Source organism: Anoplolepis gracilipes, unplaced genomic scaffold (assembly GCF_047496725.1).
Source record: "Anoplolepis gracilipes unplaced genomic scaffold, ASM4749672v1 Contig18, whole genome shotgun sequence".
Classification (NCBI taxonomy): Eukaryota; Metazoa; Arthropoda; class Insecta; order Hymenoptera; family Formicidae; genus Anoplolepis; species Anoplolepis gracilipes.
In genome coordinates this window covers 1670286-1692132 of record NW_027328669.1, presented here as the reverse complement: position 1 = coordinate 1692132, position 21847 = coordinate 1670286, and the positions used below count along the sequence as shown (strand labels likewise).

Here is a 21847-nt window from a genome sequence, read left to right as displayed (position 1 = left end):
TCCCGATTTTCCTCAGATATTCGCCGAAACATCCGTGTCCGGCGAGCACCTGAGTTAAGTGGAATGACAACTTTTTGCCATGGGATCTATTAGGCCATTCTTCCACGACAGGTCCCACGGCCCCGGCAACCCTTCTTCCCGATTCTGTTGGAGGAATGAAGGTTATGTCTTCCTCCCAATCCTCCATCATCTGTCGCCGGGCTTGGAGCTTTGCGATACCTCTCACTCTGGCGATTATCGTTACTCCCATCCCCTGGAGCTCTTTGACTCTGGCGTAAGTACGGGCATGTGCTCCAGCCAGGAGCTCCATGGGGGTAGACCTGCCAGTATAGAGACCGCTGCACGAGACACCGTTCTATAGCCTTGGACGAGACGAATGGTCACTTTGCGCTGTATCCGGCGCAATATGTCACGGATGCGCTTCGTGGCCATCGCCTCGTCCACTCATACCAGGGCCCCGAATAAAGCCATTAAGTTTACGGTGCCTGCATGCAGCTTGCGCACTCGATCGTCAGGCTCTCCTAAGTTGGACATTAAGCGGCACAGTGCCGCCGTTACCCCATCGATCTTCTCGGCCAGTCGACCGAAGTGGTCGCAAAAGCTCCACTTTACGTCCAGCTATAGTCCCAAGTATTTGAGACTGTTACTCAGCTGGACGGGGATGTTGTCCACTGTTATCTGGGCCTTCCACATTATGCCTCCTCTCCTCCTGACCCGCCCTCTCTATTCCTCTCCATATCACATTCCTCTCTCTCTTCTTTCTTCTCTCCTCTTCCTCTCTCTCCGCTCTCTCTCTTCTCTCCATTTCCCTGCGTTCTTCTCCTTTCTTGCTTTTTTCGCTCTTCCCTCCCTTCTTCTTCGCTGCCATCTGTCCTTCGTTCTCGATACTCTTTACTCTTTCCTGCTCCGTCACGCTGTTCTCTCACACCGCTCTCTTCTCCCCCCTTGCCATCCTTTATCCTTCTTGACCTTCTTCCCTCTTTCCCGTCCTCTTTTCTTATATCTCCTCTCTTCTGTAACCTCTCTTGACTTTCTCTTCCAGTTTCCCGTTCTTCCTTTTTCCTCCTTGCTCCTTGCTCTACTCTGTCTCTCCTTTCTTCGCTTCTCCGATTCTGCACGTCATCGCTCCTGTTCTGACCCTTCACATTTCCAGTTCGTATATTTCTCCCCCACATTTGTCCTTCTCCTCCACTCCACTTTTCCGTGCAGCACTAACCTCTCACTTTCTCCCCAGCCCTTCCTTTCCCTCACAAACTTTCCTGTCCTCTCAAAAACTTACATGATTTTCCGAGTACACATTTCACCCATCCACTCCGTCCACCATCTTTTCCACCCCCTTTTATTTATTTATATATTTAGTATAATATTTATTTCCTATTTCTAAGTAAGAAATAAAAAGAACAACTAAGTAAAAGTTTTAGAAACAAATAATGTCAAAATTGTTTTTGAGCTATTTTTACTCTGATTCTGATGATGAGTTAGAATTAGGACCATAGAATTCCGATTGCAAAAGAAGATCTATAACTTCACAAGGAATAGTACCGGTTTTTCTTGGTGATTCACGTCTAAGTGATGTGATAAGCAGATCAGATGAAACAAGGAGTCTGCTAAATAAATCTTCATTTATGGCGACTCTTGAGCATTTTCTAGTGTTATGCTTTCTTATATATTTACAGTCCTTATTTCTTGCTTCTTGAGCATCTTCAGACAGAAGACCAATGGGTAAAATGGCTGTAGAAACAATGATAGCACGTACAAGTAATTTATGCACGGATGCTGGCATGGGATACCAGTTATAAAATTGAACATAGAGTTTGGCTGTTTCATGACAATAAATACTGAATTTTTCCGTATTTATGGAAAAACTGCAAGAAATGGTTCTTAAAATGATGCCGAATCTTCGAATCACATTTTCATTGATGTCAGTGATCATACTAACTAATCTAGGATTTTCAAAAAATTGGCGAGCGGTATCTCCGTCATTTGTTGTTTCACTTCCTTGCTTCGGAATATCTACAATTAATCCCATTTGTGTCCTGAATTTTGATTGAATAATTTCTTTTACTTTTTCTTTATCAATCTTGCTAATAACTCGCCACTTTTTTACATCTACCTTATACGAAATATGCAACAAACACTTAAAACATTTAATCCAACAATAAAGTCAAGATATATCAAATTCCAAAGTAGTTTTATCAAGAGATCGATTGTAACCAGATTTATCGATTGTAACCAATTTAACTTATTCATATTTTTTGGCGTGGCTTTACATATGTAACAAACCTGACTTGAATTATCTATGAGCATTCCATACTTTTCCATCAGCCATAGTAAGCGTGAGGCTATATTTTACTGTCATTTTAACAGGATTATCGTTAACGGAGTTAATTAAAATATTTGTGTCTCAATATATTCCTTTTCACATTTTATTATTTCTTTCGTTTCTTTTTGAAATTGAAAGTGTACAGGTCTACAAAATCTCACAGATGACGGTCGAGGATTTCTTCATAAAATTATCGGATGTCCTTTCTGAGACGCAATTTGTAATTGTAAAGGTACTAACCATGTAATGAAAAGACTAGCATCATTAAATTCAGCTCTTTGTTTATATTGTGATTGCTCAGAAGTACCATCAAATCCTCATTTCGCAATCAACTATACATTTTGTAACAGAGATTTATCTATATTCATGAAGACTGCGAAATTTCTAGAATACGAGTAGTAGTGTGGTCGAGCAATGATTGAAGAGGAACTTCCACAGAGTTATCCCTTATGTTCATATTTTCGGGATAACAGCGTTTTTTTGCTTCAAGGATTTGATGAGATACAAATTAGCGCCTCTTTCTTTAAATTGCATTCGCATCATTTTATATGGGAATTTTGAAAATTTACCTTCTATAAAAAAGGATAAAGCTTCGTCGTTTGTATACTTATGAATAATAGGAGATACTAGTTTTGGTATATGTCCACTTGCAACGGTTTCTGCAATATGATTTGCTAAATTCTTTTTCTCTTGTCTACGAACACTCGTACATGTGGCCGAAACTATTTCTGTAAGACAGTAAGATGATAGAAGTTTCGCAACTTTCCTTCTTCTTGTACGATTACTAGCATTATCAAAAGATACTATCAGACCAACGAAAGAAGAACGATTACTATCTGAATTATTACAACATAAATGAAGAACTGAATTTGGAATTTTGAATTCTTTTCCTAATTAGGATCTTGATTTTGTTATAAATGTATCAGAATCTTTGCGGATTTTTACTCTCATTTTTGATATAATACATATAAATACTCTTACAGAATACTTTAAATCTTGCTGTGCTTTTGAAGGGCAGTTTGTTAAATTTAATTTCTGTAAAAGAAATTGTAACAGATAATCTGTTTGATTTTGTTGTGGAACTTCCTGTATCGCCTAGAATAGCTGTAATCGTTGTAAACTTATCATTTTTTATATTTAATATAAAGTGAAGTGTACAAATTAATAAAAGAAATAAAAGAAGAAAACTAAGAACTGTAATTAGATAAGTACACTTATAGTGATCGCATTTGAGAATACATAAAACAAATCGCAAAAAAGTAAAATTATGGAGAATAAATATTATATATTGACAAGAAAAATTAAAAGTGAAAGAGAATCTGATAAGCTAAAAGAAAGAGAAAATACAATCAATATCGAGATTTGCGAGACTTTTTTTAACCATTAATTTTACTCTGTCTTTTATATCATTTTAAAAGTAATTTTAACTTTGGATAAGTGTCGACTGCTATGCGCCATCTGTTGACGCTAGCGACAACATGAAGTTCCTCCCGCTTGTGCGCACAGAATAGCGTGTAGGAGTATAATAAAAAGACCATATTTCCAAAAGCGCTTCTTATGACGTATGGAAGATCTTACATATATACCCTTCATATAGGAAAAAGCACAGCATCTAACTTGATCGAACATTTTTTGTACAGTAAAAAACAGATACTGATATAATCACAGACATCTATATAATATACTAGACTGCTAACTAACCTTTTTCACAGTTGCCAAAAAGTATGTACACTCAGCGTCAGGTATGCCTTAACACATGAATTTTCGAGTGTCAAGGCACATTCAGGCAGAGTATTTCGACTCTACGTATTCGCGCATCATGACTGTGGTAATCTGGCAACGTTGTCTCAAAGCAACTAGAGAAAACTTCAATTTGACGTGTGACATATGTCAAAAATAATGGTTATTTGTCAAATAGAACACATGTCAGATTGTAGTTATAAAAGATAAGTATAATATATTATAATTAATAAGAAACATTTATGAATATATAAATAATATATAAATAAAATTAATATTAAAATATATAAAAATATAACATCAATAATATAGTATTACAGTTATAATATTATAATATAATATTGTTCTATAATATTATTATAATATAATATTATTATATTATATATTATAAATATAATACATTTATGTTTATGCAATAAAATAATTTAATCTTTATTGTTCTGTGTTGCAGGGCATCGAAGAAAAACTATCGAATTATATCTGATTCGGGATATGTCATGTTAAGACGTGTAATACTTGGTTTATTTCATTATATTATTTCTTATGTATATATTTTTATATTAATAAATTATTATAATAAATATATTTATGTGGTTTTTATTTAATTGTTATTATAAATAGGTATATATTTATTGTTATTATAAATAGGTATATATTTTTTTATATAATACAGAACAATCATATAACAACATTTTAATGTGTGCAATAATTAAATATATGGATAATTTTTTAAATGGATTGTTTCCACATATCTGCACTGGTAATATCTTCATATAAATGCTTAGTAGGTATAGCATCAGGTTTTAGGCGCTTTCTTATTTTAGTAGTGTTACTGAAGTCTTCTGATTTAAAATGCATTTCAAATATAGCTAGATTCATTTGGTATCCAGTTTTTTCTTTGAACTGTAACTTTATTTATTTAATAATTTACCTGAATAATGTTTTCTTGCCTCCGCTTTTATTTCCAATATATGGATAATTAATAGTAGCACATTGTTTCGGCATTTTTCGAATATAGTTGAAAGTTCAACAGGTTAGGATTTGGAATCCTTATTCTGCGCATATACTTCGCGCATAAATTGTACATAGGTAACGCTTATACATAAGGAGAACAATGGGAGTTAGCAGTCTAGTGTATTATATAGATGTCTGTGGATATAATGACCCTCGACTAGTCTTCATATTACTTATACAAACACATCATTAGTTTGAAAGATGACATTATTACTTTTAATGTCGAATAAAATAGAAGAAAATAGTACTAATAATTAAAGAAATATTCATTTTAGTCAATAAAACATGATTTATAAGGAATTAAAGTTTTTTTGTGTGTACACGTCTGAAAGATACTCGCGATATTGCACCATATAAAAGTGTAATTATTATAACTATACTAGAATATTATTAATAACATTAGAATCAAATAATTTCACTATTTTAGAAACTAATTTATCTATTTACAATACGCATTTTAGAGATTAATTTTTTCGACTTTTGGCCGCCTAGATCTGAATCCGCCCCACTATGTGGCGTCTTATGGCCCCGCTGAATCTAATGTAGTTTTAGGACGGTCTCCTTTAGAACCCGCCCCCGCGTTGTTTTCCTCCGGTCGTTCGCTTGTCAAACAAGCCACGCCCTGGAGGACTTCTTCAAAGGTTGTACCTGTTGTACTATACGAAGATATAACTACGACAAAAAATAATGAGAGCGCAAATTTTCTTATAATTATGGAAGATTTTAATGCCAAAATCGGTCAAGACCTAAACGAAGACATCCCAAATATTAGTAAATTCGGACTTGGACAGAGAAATGAGAGAGGAGACATGCTAATAAACTACTGTAGAAGTGAAAACCTATTCTGCATGAATTCCTTTTTTCAAAACCCTTGCAAAGAAGGTGGACCTGGAAAAGTCCGAACGGTACCGCTAAAAACGAAATAGACTATATCTTAACAAACAGGAAGGATATCTGTCAAGATGTCGCCGTTTTGAACCGATTCGATACTAATAGCGATCACCAAATAGTTCGAGCAACCATTAAAATAAACATAAGACTCGAGAGAAACAAATTAATACCGCAACAAAAATACCTTACAGTAGAAGTGTTAAGTAAACACAGAGACGCGTTCCAACGCAAGCTCAATACTAAATTAGGCGATCCAGACAAACTTATACAACTGGGAGTGGATGAAATCTTGGAAAATATCTCGAGTAGCCTGCAAGTCGCAACAAAGAACATATGCACAAATCAAAAGGAAACACACAGCAAGATAGAGTCACATACAAAAGATCTAAGCTTAGAAGACAAATGGATCGAGAAAATTAGCAATATAGAGAACTAAATAAAGATATTAACAAAAATATCCGGAAAGATTTAAGAAATCATAAAACAACACTAATAAAAAATATAATCGAAGATAACAAAAGTATGAAGGTTCTGAGGTCCAAACTATCGAACGGACACTCAAGGGTGACTAAAATAAAAAAAAAAAAAAAAAGATGGCGTAATGGTAGAGAACCGGAGGGAAATAATCGATATTGTTCAAAATTTCTACGAAGATCTATACAGTTCTAAAGCACAGGTCAATCAATATTTGAGATTGGAGATCCGGAATGTGGGATCGGAGAAAGTTCCCGAAACAGATAATAACGAACTAAAGGCCGCACTAAACCAGATGAAAAATCGAAAAAGCCCAGACGACGATCGAATTACCAGCGAAATGATTAAAAGGTAGGGGAAGTTCTACTCGAAAGTGTGCGAATTCTAAATAAATGTCTAGTGGAAGAAAAAATCCCAAGCAAATGGCATAAAGCTGAAGTCATTCTACTATACAAGAAAGGAGATAGGAATAACATCGAGAATTATCGTCCTATCAGCCTATTATCACATCTATTAAGCTTTTAACCTAACCTAACGAAGATAATAACAAACCGATTGACTTACAAAATAGACTCTTACCAACCAATTGAACAAGCGGGATTTCGGAAAGGATACAATACTGGCGACCACCTACAGACGCTTATTGAAAAGAGCACTGAGTATAATATACCTTTACATTTGGCCTTTGTAGACTACCGGAAGGCTTTTGACTCCGTCGAAACCTGGGCAATTCTGAAAGCCCTGGATAGTGCGAGAGTTGACTCCAGGTACTCAAATCTTATCAAACAGATCTACGATAATGTTTCCATCGTAGTAACAATAGACGAGGATTTGAATACTGATAACATTCCGATAAAAAGGGGAGTACGCCAGGAGGACACAATCACCGAGGTTGTTTACCATGGCCTTGGAGGATATCTTCAAAAACTTGGACTGGCGAGTTTACGGGGTCAATGTTGATAAAGTGCGCCTGAATCACTTACGATTTGCAGACGATATTGTTATCATTAACAATACAGCAGAGGAACTTAAGATCATGCTTCAAGAACTCCATGAAGCATCAATGCAAATCGGACTTGAAATGAACTTGACAAAAACTAAACGGGGTAAAATGTCCGGGTAACAGTCAATAATCAGCTCATAGAAAACGTTCCTGAATACATCTATCTTGGCCATAAAATTCAATTAGGTAAAGAGAACCAGACTTCCGAAATTTCAAGAAGGATCGGTCTTTCTTGGGCGGCGTTTGGTAAGCTGGAATTTGTTCTCAAATCAAGAGAATTCCTTATAAATCTAAAAAGGAAAGTATACGAATGTGCTGCCGGTGCTCACTTACGGATTGGAGACAATATCGATTACTCACAAATCTGCTGATTCACTTCGGATCGCTCAGCGAGCAATGGAGAGGGCTATGCTTGGAGTGTCGTTGAGGGACCGATTTCGTAATGAGGAGATACGGGAAAAAACCAAAGTGACGGATGTGTTGAAGATCGTAGCGCAACTAAAGTGGCGATGGGCTGGCCATATAGCAAGACAGGATCCAGAGAGGTGGACAAAAAGACTTTTAGTTTGGCGCACGAGAGAGTCCAAGAGGAGCGTTGGAAGATCCCAGAAACGATGGAGAGATGATATCCAAAATACCGCGGGTAAAAATTGGATCCAAACGGCAGCAAATAGAGAGACATGGAAGGGTTTGGAAGAGGTCTACATTCAAGAGTGGATGAACACGGGCTGAGAAGAAAAAGAAGAAGAATTAATATAATTAATTAATAGTATAATTAAATTAGTATAGTTACTTTTAAAAATACGTTTAATTAATGTATTATTATTTTTTGTGATTTGTTTTATAACTTTACATTTTAATTAATGAAAAATATGAATTTACACAATTTCATAATATAGAGATATATTAAATTTATTTACACAAGATTGTATGGAGTACTTAATGCAAATATTATAATTATTTTAATAAAAAAATTCAACTATGCAAGTTCTTAATTAAATTTATAGTGGACTTTCACACCATTCATGAGGTTCCACTAATTGGCGCGTTAGGTTTTTGTAATGTGGACCTTCGCCTGGAGCTCTATTGTACTACATTTTATTCTTTTATACATATATTTTTTACATTTCCATATTTTTATTACTTTATGGAGTGTGTCTTTTGAAGACATAGTGTCTATCTAGATATGATATTTTTTGTACACTTGTCTTTTCTGGGATGTGTGATGTGAGGATTCTTATATAATTAATTCGATGACGTTATATTTTTAAAATTATTTTTATTCAGATTTATCTATAAAATTTTATAACTTTAAAATTTTAAAAATAATAATTATTTATAATGGAATGGCCCCTCTGGCCATCCCAACCGCCTCTTTTGCCTCGACCGCCTCATTTGCCTCTGGAATAAAAATTTGGATATGGTACTCATTCTCTTTGATTGTACCATCATGCGCGTGATCTTCCGCGCTTAGATCTTTGTTCTGTGACAAATAAACATATACAGGGTGTCCGGTAATTGCCTGACCTTTCATGGGCAGATAGAGTAAGTCAAACCGAATAGAAAAGTTCTCTACCATTTTGCGATCTTTATAATAATTAATGATAAATTAATTGAAAAAAATTGACAAATCCGCGCGAGTACAAGCGAGAAGATCCATCCCACTGCTATGCGGTTACTAGGCGCGCTACTCATTCGCAGCCATTGCCAGTCGTAGACCGCTCCTCTTATCATTCATTGCTTGCCTAGTAACCGCGTAGCAGTATGGTGGACCTTCTCGATGCGCGCTTTTACTCGCACAGATTTGTCTTTGTTAATTAATTTCTCGGTAATTATTACGAAAATCGCAAAATGGTAAAGGACTTTTCTATTCGGTTTGATCTGCTCTATCTGTCCATGAAAGGTCGGGCGATTATTACCGGGCACCCTGTAAATAAGTAAATAAAAAATAAATTAAAATAATTATACATATGAATAAATTATTTACAAAAATTACGTCCCAGAGGATGTCTTTTAAAAAAATAACTTATAGATAATAAATATATCTTATTGTTCTTGAAATATTTTTAAAACATTTTTAGCCTTCTGTGACCTATGTTAAAAAATTATAAAAATAAACATTTAATAATGAACATACTTTCTTTATTCTTTTCCGGCTGCGGTTATTGCGGCTGTTCCGTTTTTTGTTGCTCCGATTTTTGGAGCTCCGGTTGTTGCGGCTGCTGTGACTGCTGTAGCAATAAATGCAACTGTTGTTGCAATTGTTGTTATTGTTATTGTTGCTGCTGCTGTTGTTGTTGCTATTGATGCTGAAACAATTATTGCACCAACTGCTCCATCGCTGAGTCCAACGACATATTTTTTAATTCTTTTGTAACTTTTTCTATAAAAAAATGTATTTATTATTTCTTTATATGTATTTGCATTTTTATATGTATTTTTATAATTGTCCGGCAGTCTATAGATACAATACTTTCATAAGAAATATGAAAAATAATTTAATGTATTACTTACGTAACAATTCCGGATCCACCATTTAAAATTTTATTGCTGTGCGTTCTCTAATTTAATTACGTATTTAGTTCTTATTTACTGCGCGCCATCTAACTGCGCTATAATGTAATGATAACATATGCATGACATCTTAATTCATTATAATTAGCTGAACTTGCCGTTTGAAAATTTGGCGTATTTGTTCTATAATGTTTCTAATTTTATAATTCACTAAATCGCCGCTAGAAAATTTATGATGCATTTGTTTTATGACGCAGTCATAATATTCTTTGCCTTGTCATTTTATTTGATGCAAATTTGTAATACGTGCTCTTGTGTGAAATCTCTGTTCAAACACTTCAAATTATCGAGATTATAAGTTTCTCCAAGTTATTTATACTTTTATCTTTTTAATTCTTCTTAGAGTTTTAACTTTTGCCAATCTTTACGTTCTGTAAAAATGTGTGATACAATCAAAAAGAAGAGAGCTAATAATAAATGAAACTTCTCAGAAGCTTGGCTTAATGATGACCGATTTAAATCTTGGATTCATAAAATATCATTAGATGAAAGCCTTTTCCATTGTATTGTGTGCAATAGAAATTTTTCGTGTAGCCTATCACACGTTTTAAGACATGCGGGTTCTGCGTGTCATAAAAATAATATTAAAGAAAACACATCATTATCATCAAAAATATTTTCAACAACAATGGTTAGACATCGAGCTGTTTAAACCATGGCTACGCGAAGTATCGGATGATATAAATTCATCTTTTTGTACGTTTTGTAATACATCTATTGCCGGTGTAGTATCTCAGATCTATCGTCACGCAGAATCCAAAAGACATATAATAATGTGTAAAAAAATGAAACAAATATATTCAATGAAGATATGAATATGAATGAATCTTTTTTGTCATTTAAAGAGCGAAAAAAAATAGCAGAAATTTGCTTTAATCTCCGATAAAAATATATCGTATCAAACGACAAAAAAAATTCTTACTCTTTTTCAAGAAATAGGAAAAGGTTATAATGTTTTAAAAAATATGAGTATGGGACGAACAAAATGTACTAACATAATTTCAAATGTGATATGTCCAGTTGAGACGGATCGTGTTGTTAATAGCAAAATACTAAATTTTCAATTTTCATAGACGAAACGTCTGATATTTCTAATGAAAAATAGATGACGTTTCTTGTTCGGTTTGTTGTTCTGAAAACATTAAACATTCACTTGCAATTAGTAAAATTAATAAATATTGATGCCAGAGACTGCAGTGCAGAGAAGTTATTTAATGCATTTAAATATAAAATGTGGAAACTGAATATTCCTTTTCAAAATATGGTTGTTTTGTCATGCGACAATGCGTCCGTAATGACAGGTAAACATCTTTAAAAAAAAAATTAGAAGAAATTTGTAAAAATTTAATAATACTTGCATGTCCATGTTATTCGGCTACATTGATTGCACATGCCGCATGTGCTAAAATACCCGATTATCACGAGGAATTTGTAAAAAAAAATTGCAAATTTTATTAACTCTAGTCCGCAAACGTTTGGCTATTTATCAAGAATTCAGCGAATGTTTTCAAGAAACAAACCGAAAAATTTTAAAATTGATACACTTTCTCACCATTCATGTGTTGAAAGACTTAGTCTTGGGATACTGTCAAGCTATTTCTGAATGAAAATACCATAAGCGAAAAGATAAAGATTGGAATATATTTATTGTCTACAATGCAAAATATGGATACAAAGGTTATTTATTATTTTTAAAATATATTTTGCATTTTTTAAATTCATATAATGCATTTTTCCAAGCTGTGGAAACTAGAATATATTTATTGCAGCCAAAATCATTAGAATTTTTAACCACAGTTTGTAAAAACTTTTTAAAACCAAAACTTTTGGATTGCAATAATATTAAATTTGATGAAAAAGAAAATCAAAAATCTTTAGAAGAAATTTATTTAGGATTTAATTGCGAAGAATACCTCGATGAATTAATGAAAGAAGGACACACAGATGCAGTTATAAACGTTAGACAGAATTATTTACAATTTTATGTAACTGCCGCTGAAGAAATTAGTAAAATATTGCCAATTAATAATAATTTTTTTTCAAAATTAAAAGTTTTTCAGCCTAATATAGCTATATTAAGTATTAATAGAGAAACGTCATTCAATGATGTTTCTTTTACAGCTGAAACTTTTGGTGGTTTTGATAAAAATGGATTAAAAAAAGAATGGGTTAGTTTACATTTAGATTTTACATTAACAGACAAAGAAAAACTATTACAATTAAATTTTGATAATATGTGGAAACAAATTTTACAAATCCAATACTTCACTAATAATGACAAATATCCCAATCTCAAATCTCTTTTGAATGGTGTTAAATGTCTTCCAAATTCGAATGCTGATCCAAAAAAAATATTTTCCGTTTTAACAAATTTAAAAACAAAAAAACGAAATAAATTTTCGTCTACTTTTGTAAACACTATTTGTGTTTTTAAATCAGCTTTAAAAGCGAGAAAAGAAACTGTTCTACAGATAAAAATTGATGAAAAACATTTATGTCTCATGTCATCGAATAAATTGTACGAAAAGTCTCCTAAAAAACGGAAAAGCAGTCTTACATTATATGCTGCAGATATTAATGATATTGCTGGTCCCTCATCATGCAAGACATATAATAATAATATTTAAAAGATAGTGAATTTATTTTATTTATTATTATATTATATTATATTATATTATATTATATTATATTATATTATATTATATTATATTATATTATATTTATTATATTATATGAATAACAGACATTGTTATTCATATAATATAATAAATATAATAAATAGTAGGCTTTCTTTATTTTTCTCAGATAAAAATGTCTGTAATAGACACCATGTCTGCAAAAGACATTATACTTGTACAGGACAAGTGTTGCGGTTAATGATGACTCGCTTTTTTTGTTGCATATACCTTTAATACATAGAGCAAGTTTCGTACAGTACCTTTAGTGTATATTACAAACTAATAAAAATAAACTAGAGACCGCGTATTCGACTATTCGTCGTTATACCGCCAGTGGTAGTGGAAGTAGTAACGCGAGCGCCTCTTCTCACTATGTTGTGGGTGCCGTGGTCGCACGCCGATTATGCGCGCCATCAGCAATGCGCGGAAATCTCGAACATATCGCCCCCCTTGAAAGGGTTAAACCCTTTTAAACAAATTAAAGACCTTTGGCGACTGGGAAGGCTATTTTACTCTTGACTTATGTGTATAACTCAAATTATCTGAAACAAAAAACACTCGTACAAAGAACAAAAGATATTTCGCCTCTAGGTTAGAGACTAGTGAGGCATAAAAGAAAATAAACAAAATATAAGCGTAAGACTCAATCCTTTTGGAACGGTAATATGCAGATTTTTGTGATTGGCCTCTTGCATGTTCCCTTAGTCGTCCGAACAGATACTACTCGAATGACTCCATCATTTCCAAGGAAGATGGTCTCTATTCGTCCGACCAACCATTTTAGTGGCAATGTGTCTCCTTGAATGATGACTATATCGCCAATATTAGATTGAAGTCCTTTAGAGTGTTGCCACTTGTTTCACTGTTGCAATAACTGCAGATATTCACGATTCCAGCGCTTCCAAAAGTGCTGATAAATATGATTAATATGTTGCCATCGTGAAAGTCTATTGATGAGCATGTGAGTGACGTCCTGTTGTGGAACAGAGGTAAGAGCGTCTCCAACCAGGAAGTGCCCGGGGGTTAAATAAGAGAGATCATTTGGATCAGCGGACAGAGGTGTTAAGGGACGGGAGTTCATAACAGCTTCAATTTGAGAGAGCACTATATACAGTTCTTCGAAAGTTAATGCCGCATCTCCAATGACGCGATTTAAATAACCTTTTGCCGACTTTAAGGCAGCCTCCCAAATGCCCCTGAATGTGGAGCATGGGGGATATGAAGTGCCACTCTATAAATTCCTTGTTTAATGCGTTGTGCACTTGCTCTTGATGATGCTTGGTGTGTAACATTTGATAAAATTCCTTTAACTTATTGGCTGCTCCTTGGAAGTTTGTCCCATTGTCGAAATATATGTATGAAACCTTTCCTCGACGAGCAATAAAGCGATTGAGAGCGTTCAAAAACCTCTCGGTGGAGAGGTTGCCAACTCTATGTGTACTTTGTGACTAAGCAGATGAAAATCGCTATATATGCCTTTATTATCTTAGCATTACGAAGTTGGTCCGACTTTATGTGCAGAGGCCCACAGTAGTCTACACCGTTGGTTGCAAATAGTTTCGCTGGGATTACCCTGTACGAAGGCAATTCACTCATAACTGCTTCAGATGTGCTGCGTGTTGAAAGGGGCCAATATTTAGTGCGAATGGCATAATGTTGCTTGTGCTCTTGCATGCAGATGTCTTGATGCTCATGTGCTATAATTAATTGTGTGAATGGATGATGGGCAGGTAACAAAATAGGATGCTTTGCATCTGGGCTTATCGCTTCATTTTTGAGGAGCCCACCTACCCGTAAGATGCTCTGCTCATCTATAAATGGAGACAAATTTGACAATTTGCTTCTTCGTGATACACATTCCTTTGACTTGAGGGCTTGCAAATTTTCCTTGAATGCTGCTTCCTGAATGCTCTTCACTAATCGCAAGGTAGACTTCACTAATTCCTGTGTGGTTATGCGTCCTGTGAGCCTGTTCTCGGCTCTGTTTTTTATGTTGTGCACGTATCTCAAACACAACGCATTGATCCTGATTAGTTTGTTTAGTGACGAAAATCGTTCATAAAGATTTTGTTTGTCTTGTTCTTGAATGACGAGCATAGTGTTGACAACTCGTTTTTGTTCTGGTAATTCCTTTGGGAGCAAACAGGGGATGGTCGTATTTTAATTCTGTTCCTCTTTATATAGCCAACCGGGCCCCGACCACCAGAGCTCTGACTTGATTAAGGTTGATGGAAGAGCTCCTCTGGATACATGATCCGCGGGATTGGATTCCGTTGTTACATGATGCCATCTGCTGGCTTGCGACAGCTTGTGAATTTCACCAATTCTATTGGAGACAAAAACGTTCCACCTCTTGTCGGTAGCCTTTATCCAGTGCAAGATTATGGTAGAGTCCGTCCAGTAGAATACATTTTCTGGGTTGCAACGTAAGGCCTTCAGTACCTTGTCCATTAATTGTACTAACAACAAAACTCCACACAGTTCTAAACGTGGCAGGTTGACCGCCTTTAGCGGAGCTACTGGTGATTTCGACACAATAGTCGTATTGAAGTTTGGCTTTGTAAATCTATGACTCTGATATATACACAGGCTCCATAGGCTTTTTCACATGCATTTGAATCTTAGAGGCGTTCTTGCATGCCACATGTCTTGGTATCTTAAAGATGCGAATGATGTTTTTTTTAGTTGAGCTTCATATTGCATTCAGGCTGTGTGTATATCCATGGGAACAGTTTCATTCCATTCTAGATTTGCTTGCCAAACTCTTTGTATTAATACTTTTGCGGTGAGAGTTATAGGTCCTACCAGTCCTAGAGGATCAAATATTTTGGAGAGTACTGATAGCATGCTTTTCTTAGTTACCTTGCGAGCATTGGTTACATTGATATCATATTGAAATTCATTATTGGTTATGTTCCATTGCATGCTTAATGTGCATACTTCTTGACCCTTGTTGATGAAGTGCACTAGTTCGTGAGATTCCGTACACGACATGTCTTGTAATGTTTCCAGAGAGTTGGATGCCCACTTCCTAAGTTGAAATCCTCCCTTTTCCAATAAATTAGTGATTTCATCGCGGATTCTTTTTACTTCATGTAGAGTGTTGGCCCCTGATAACAGATCGTCGACATAGAAATCATTGATTATTGTAGCTGATCCTATAGGATGCGTTTAAATTTGCCAATTCTATCATTGTTCTTACTGCCAGAAAAGAGGCGCATGCCGTGTCATACGTTACAGTTTGCAACTCAAATTGTGCTATTTCTTCCTTTGTCATTTCTCCAAAATATTGTTTGAAGAGCAGTTTGCGTTTTATCTAAGTGCACCTGCCTATACATTTGAGCAATATCTGCTGTGATTACATATTGAAATTTACGAAATCTAAGTAGTATCGAAAAGAGATCTTGCTGTAAAGTGGGTCCCACCATGAGACACTCGTTCAATGAGATTCCTGTACTAGTTTTTCAGGATGCATCAAATACTACCCGTAGCTTCGTTGTTAAACTGTTATGTTTTAGTACTGCGTGATGTCGTAGTAGCGTGGAGTTTGGTTCATTGCTTGATCCTCTGTAATGCGTATCATATGACCCAGATCTGAATACTCGGTCATGAACTGCACGTAATGCTGTCTCAACATGGGCTACCTTTGTAATTTACGTTCCATGGACAGAAATCTGTTTAGCGCCACGCTGCGAGATTCGCCAAGCTGTTGTAATTTTACTTCTTTAAATGACATTTGCACAATAAATTGACCATCCTCATTTCTTTTCGTAGTTTTTAAAAAGTGAGCCATGCAAGCCCTTTCTTTAGAATTAAATGGGACAGCAGCGCTGATTTGATCCATCTTCCAGAATTTGGCTAAGTTTTGATTAATTTGCTCATCGATTGATAAGCCACACACTTTGAGATTTGCAGAGATCCTTCCGGGAACCTTTCCACCAACGATCTATCCCAATTGCGTCTTCTGGAAGGACGGCTGATTTTTGTGTATTTGCCCTATACACATTAATTGCCAAAACATTTCAGCTCTTATGAACATATCTACTTAGTTTGATACGTAGAAATGGGGATCAATTAGTCTTATGTTAGTTGGAATCTGTAAATTATTAGTATTAATGCAAATTCGTGGCAAATTTTCAGTACTGGTATTTAACACATAGCATTTGATTTTTTGTGTGAATGATGTATGAATTGACTTTATGCATACATTGATCGCATGACAGGAGTGTGTTTGTGATTTACTTATTCCGCTTATAGACATGTCAACTTATTTTCGCGTTAGTTTTAATTTTTGGGCCAGCCTTCCAGTGATGAAATTGGATTGAGATCCGGAGTCTAGCAACACTCTGCATGCGTGAGAGTTGCCATGCTTGTCAATAGCGTCCACGACAGCAGTAGACAATATAACTTGATAATACTTATCTTGTGTAACATGATGATTTAAGACGGTTGCGTTAAGGTTACTTGATGGCTGAGATTGACTCGTAGGCTCTGTATCCCTTTGAGACTTATCCTGTATGTGAAGGAGAGTGTTATGTTTTTTGCTGCAAATTTGACACGTTAATGATTGGCAATCCTTGGTTTTATGAGAAGTCGAGCGTAGACAATTGAGACATAAACGCTTAGCCTTTACTTCTTTATTTCGTTTTTCAATTGATAGCTTCAAAAAACTGGAACATTGGAATATGTGATGCTTTCCTTTGCAATGCATACAAAAAATGTTGAGAGTAGTTATGTGAGCGTTAGGGGTTTTATGGCTCTTTCATAAATTTGATGTGGATGAATCGCCAGACGTCTTTTTTGATACGACTGACATTGCCTTGCACTTCTGTGCAAAAAAGTCGGTGAATCGCTTCAATGTTGGAATTTCGCTTGCGGAGATGTGATTTTCCCATTCGCTAACAATGCTAAAATCTAATCTTGTAATAATTAGGTGAACTATAAGGTCATCTCATTGATCTGTCGGTCGGCCTAAGCTCTTCAGGAAGCGTAAATGTTGTAACACGTCGTCGATTAATTTTCATAATGCCGAATAATTACCTTTCATTACCATAGGTAAATTATATAACGATTTCACGTGTTCTTGAGTTATTACCGGTTTGTCATCGTAACGCTGTTTCAGTAAATCTTTTTGATAGTTATCGAGAGTGATTTCTAATGATTTAATGATGTGCGCGGTGTCACCTTCGAGAGATGATATTAAATAGTGAAACCGCTGTATATTTGGTAATCTCGTATTCGCGTGAATCATGGATTCGAACGTATTGTAGAACGAATACCAATCCTCGTAGTTACCGCTGAATTTTGGTATGGCGATTTTTGGCAAGTGAACTTGACTAATATCGCGAACGTAACCTTCAATGGGTGGCGCTTGATTTGCATTTACATCTTCCACCGCGCGCGGTGGTGCTAATAAGCGTTTTACTGGCAATGCTAAAATAGTTTTCTTCAAAGCTCACCTATTCTCTTTCGTGCTCGGCCTTAAGCTAATCAGTGTCGTCTAATTAATTTAATGAAATTCAAGTACAAATTGATGAAGTCTATCGCGGTGGCTAGCCTTCATCAATTTGTACTTCAATCAATTTGAATTTCATTAAATTGATTCCAATATTCGACAAATTTTCCTTTTCGCTGCTTTACGTACGTGATATCTATTGTTTGCAGATCGATAACATCGATCGTGTTTCGCGTGCGAGTACACTGTGCCTTTATTGCTGTCCGTCTAGCTTTAAGAGCCTTTAATACTTGTAATGACATAGTGAGTGCTGTGCTCTATACCGTATAGGAAAGGGAAAAATAATGCAGGAAGGTTGGAGACTTACCTCGACGCCTTTTATTTTTCGACGTTGGTCGCTGCGAAGCGTACTTTTAATGGTTATGTTGTCTTGCCTTGTCGATTTTACTCGCTATCCGGCTCGAAGGACCATGTTGTGGTTAATGATGACTCGCTTATTTTGTTACATATAGCTTTACGTAGAGCAAGTTTCGTACAGTACCTTTAGTGTGTATTACAAATTAATAAAAATAAACTAGAGACCGCGTGTTCGACTATTCGTGGCTATATCGCCAGTGGTAGCGGAAGTAGTGACGCGAGCGCCTCTTCTCATTATGTTGTGGGCGCCGTGGTCGCATGCGCACGCTGATTATGCGCGCCATCAGTAATGAGCGGAAATCTCGAACAAGTGTACAAAAAATATCATGTCTAGATAGAAGACCATGTCTTCAAAAGACACACTCCATAAAGTAATAGAAATATGGAAATGTAAAAAATATATGTATAAAAGAATAAAATGTGGTACAATAGGGCTCCAGGCGAAGGTCTACATTACAAAAACCTAACGCGCCAATTAGTGGAACTTCATGAATGGTGTGGAAGTCCACTATAAAATAATTTTAATTAGGAACTTGCATAGTTGAATTTTTTTATTGAAATAATTATAATATTAGCATTAAGTACTCCATACAATCTTGTGTAAATAAATTTAATATATCTCTATATTATAAAATTGTGCAAATTCATATTTTCATTAATTAAAATGTAAAGTTATAAAACAAATTGCAAAAAATAATAATACATTGATTGAACGTATTTTTAAAAGTAACTATACTAATTTAATTATACTATTAATTAATTATATTAATTAATTGATTAAATTGTAGAATTTATTTCGTAAACCAAAATTAATCAGATCATATGCATAGAATATTTTATAAGTGTTAATTTATGTTAATTATTAACTTTTTATAAAAATTAGTTTATTATATGTTGTATGTTTATATGCTTTACATGTTTCTTATATATTTGATAATCATATGTTGGTATCATACATGTTAATATTGTAAAAAAATATTATATTAATATAAATATTATTTACTTTTTGAATAATTTTATATTGCGACACACTGTTTAACATTTTAAAATGTATGACAATATATATGTAATATAGCTTATAAATATATAACATATAATAAACTTACTTTTATAAAAAGTTAACATAAATAAAATGTTCTACGCATATGATTTGCTCAATCTTAGGTTACGAAATTAATTCTATAATTTAATTAATTAGTATAAGTAATTAATAGTATTATTAAACTAGTATAATTAGTTTATTTTGAAAATATGTGCTATTAATATATAATATACTAGCTTTTCGTCTCGTGCTTCGCGCGAGCCTCAAAGCCTTTATCCAACACTGACGTCGCTATTTTTTCTCAAAAACCTCTATAATTAAAAATATAAAAAATTATAAAAATGTGATTTCTCGATTTTCGAAACATTTTGAACATTGGCAGAGTAATTTGGAAAAAAAATTTTTTTTTGAAAACATAGCCTCTTATATGAAAAAAATTTAAAAATTTAGAAAAAACCACATAGCAATCGTCCTCGAAAAATTTATAACATTTTGGTACCAATTTCGTAGGAATCGGTCCACAAATGTGAAAATTAAAAAAAATTTTTTTCAAAAAAACATACCTTTTTTTCACCCACTCTATTTCATTTTTTTTAGTATTTAATTATTATACTCTTTTTAAAATTTTTTTTGTTTACGCATTATTTTAAAAGGCTCTTTTAGAACCAAACGCAGATCTTAATGCGATAAATAGCGAAATTAATTTTTTTGTTATGAAATTTAAATTTGCGATAGCGAAAATAATTTTTTTGTTATGAAATTTAAATTTGCGAAATTTTGATACCAATTTCGTGAAAATCGGTTCACAAATGTGGAAGTAGTTTGCGATCAGACAGACAGACAGACAGACAGACAGACGGATCGCACTTATATATAATTCCTTGCGGGCGTGGACAGATGCGTGGGTGGATGCGTGGGTAACACAATACTTAAAAAAAAACACCCATTAGTCATCTTCTTAAAATTTGCGAAATTTTGATACCAATTTCGTGAAAATCGGTCCATAAATGCGCATACGCGTGGACGGATTTGTGGGTGGACAAAGCCTATAAAAAACCACATAGCAGCCTTTTCCGAAAAAATTGCGAAATTTTGATACCAATTTCATGAAAATCGGTAGATAAATACTCGCGCGCGTGGATGGGTGCGTGGGTGGATGCGTAGGTGAGATAAAACTTATATAAAAAAATCACCTACTAGTCATCTCCTAAAAAATTGCGAAATTTTGATATCAATTTTATGAAAATCGGTCCACAAATGTGGAAGAAGTTCGCGGTCATACATATATATATATATATATATATATATATATATATATATATATATATATATACAGACGGACTCTATTTATATATATAGATGTTAATAATAATATATAATTAAGCTGTAGTTCCGAAAGAGGAACCCTTCCGATTGGGATGAGTTTTTGTAGGTGATATTGATATCTTGAGATTATTTATCAAGGTCCTACCTTCAGGTTATTTAATTTTGTGGTAAAAATGCCGAATAGGGGATCCAGCCCCAATGACCTTGACCTTGACATATGTTGTTAAGGTCATGATCTTGAGTATTAATTAAAAGGTTTTAGCTGTCACTCGTTGTTTGTTAGAAAATTATAAACAAAAATTGTTTTATTTCGAAATGCCATAATTATTGTTTTTGTTGTTTTATCTTGATATATTTTCAATATTTTCATAATCACACACATGGGGGGGGGAGTGCAAGGGGGGTTTTTGACGCCCCCCCCGCACCCACCCCGTTCACCTTGCTTCGCATGTATGTTGCAAGACAAAGCAAAGTTCACATGGGTTTGCAACTTTCCACGCGAAGCAAAATGGACAGGGTGGGCGCGGGAGAAGGGGCCAAAGGCCCCCCCTCCCCTGTGTGTGTGTGTGTGTGTGTGTGTGTGTGTGTATGTGTGTGTTATGAAAATATTGAAAATATATTTAATTTAATTTAGGTTTTTTGTTTGTATTGTTTTAACTATTGAAAACCCACATGTGAGACCTTCACAGATTATCTTAATATGATTCCTTGAAACTACTTGTAAAAATTCATCAAAATCGGAGGGGTTCCCTTTTCGGAACAACACCTGAATTCTTTTTGCTGCATTTATATATACATGTACAGAGTGTATAAAAAATACCGGTACAATATCTCGAAGGAATAGGGTATTAGAAAAAAATGTTTCAGACAAAAGTTATATGGTTTCGAGGGGACCATACAATGGTACCAT

The 21847-nt window shown here is 34.6% G+C and overlaps 1 protein-coding gene across 1 annotated transcript; it reads right to left on the bottom strand.

Moving 5' to 3' along the window:
* Positions 1–13556: 13556 nt before the first annotated feature.
* On the bottom strand, positions 13557–16541 carry LOC140675790 (uncharacterized). The gene is made up of 6 exons (XM_072910395.1): positions 16355–16541; positions 15560–15807; positions 14948–15271; positions 14270–14827; positions 13964–14145; positions 13557–13893 (listed from the first exon to the last, which is right to left on the bottom strand). Exons 1-6 carry the CDS (start codon positions 16539–16541, stop codon positions 13557–13559), a joined length of 1836 nt encoding a protein of 611 aa, XP_072766496.1.
* Between the last annotated feature and the right edge of the window lie 5306 nt (positions 16542–21847).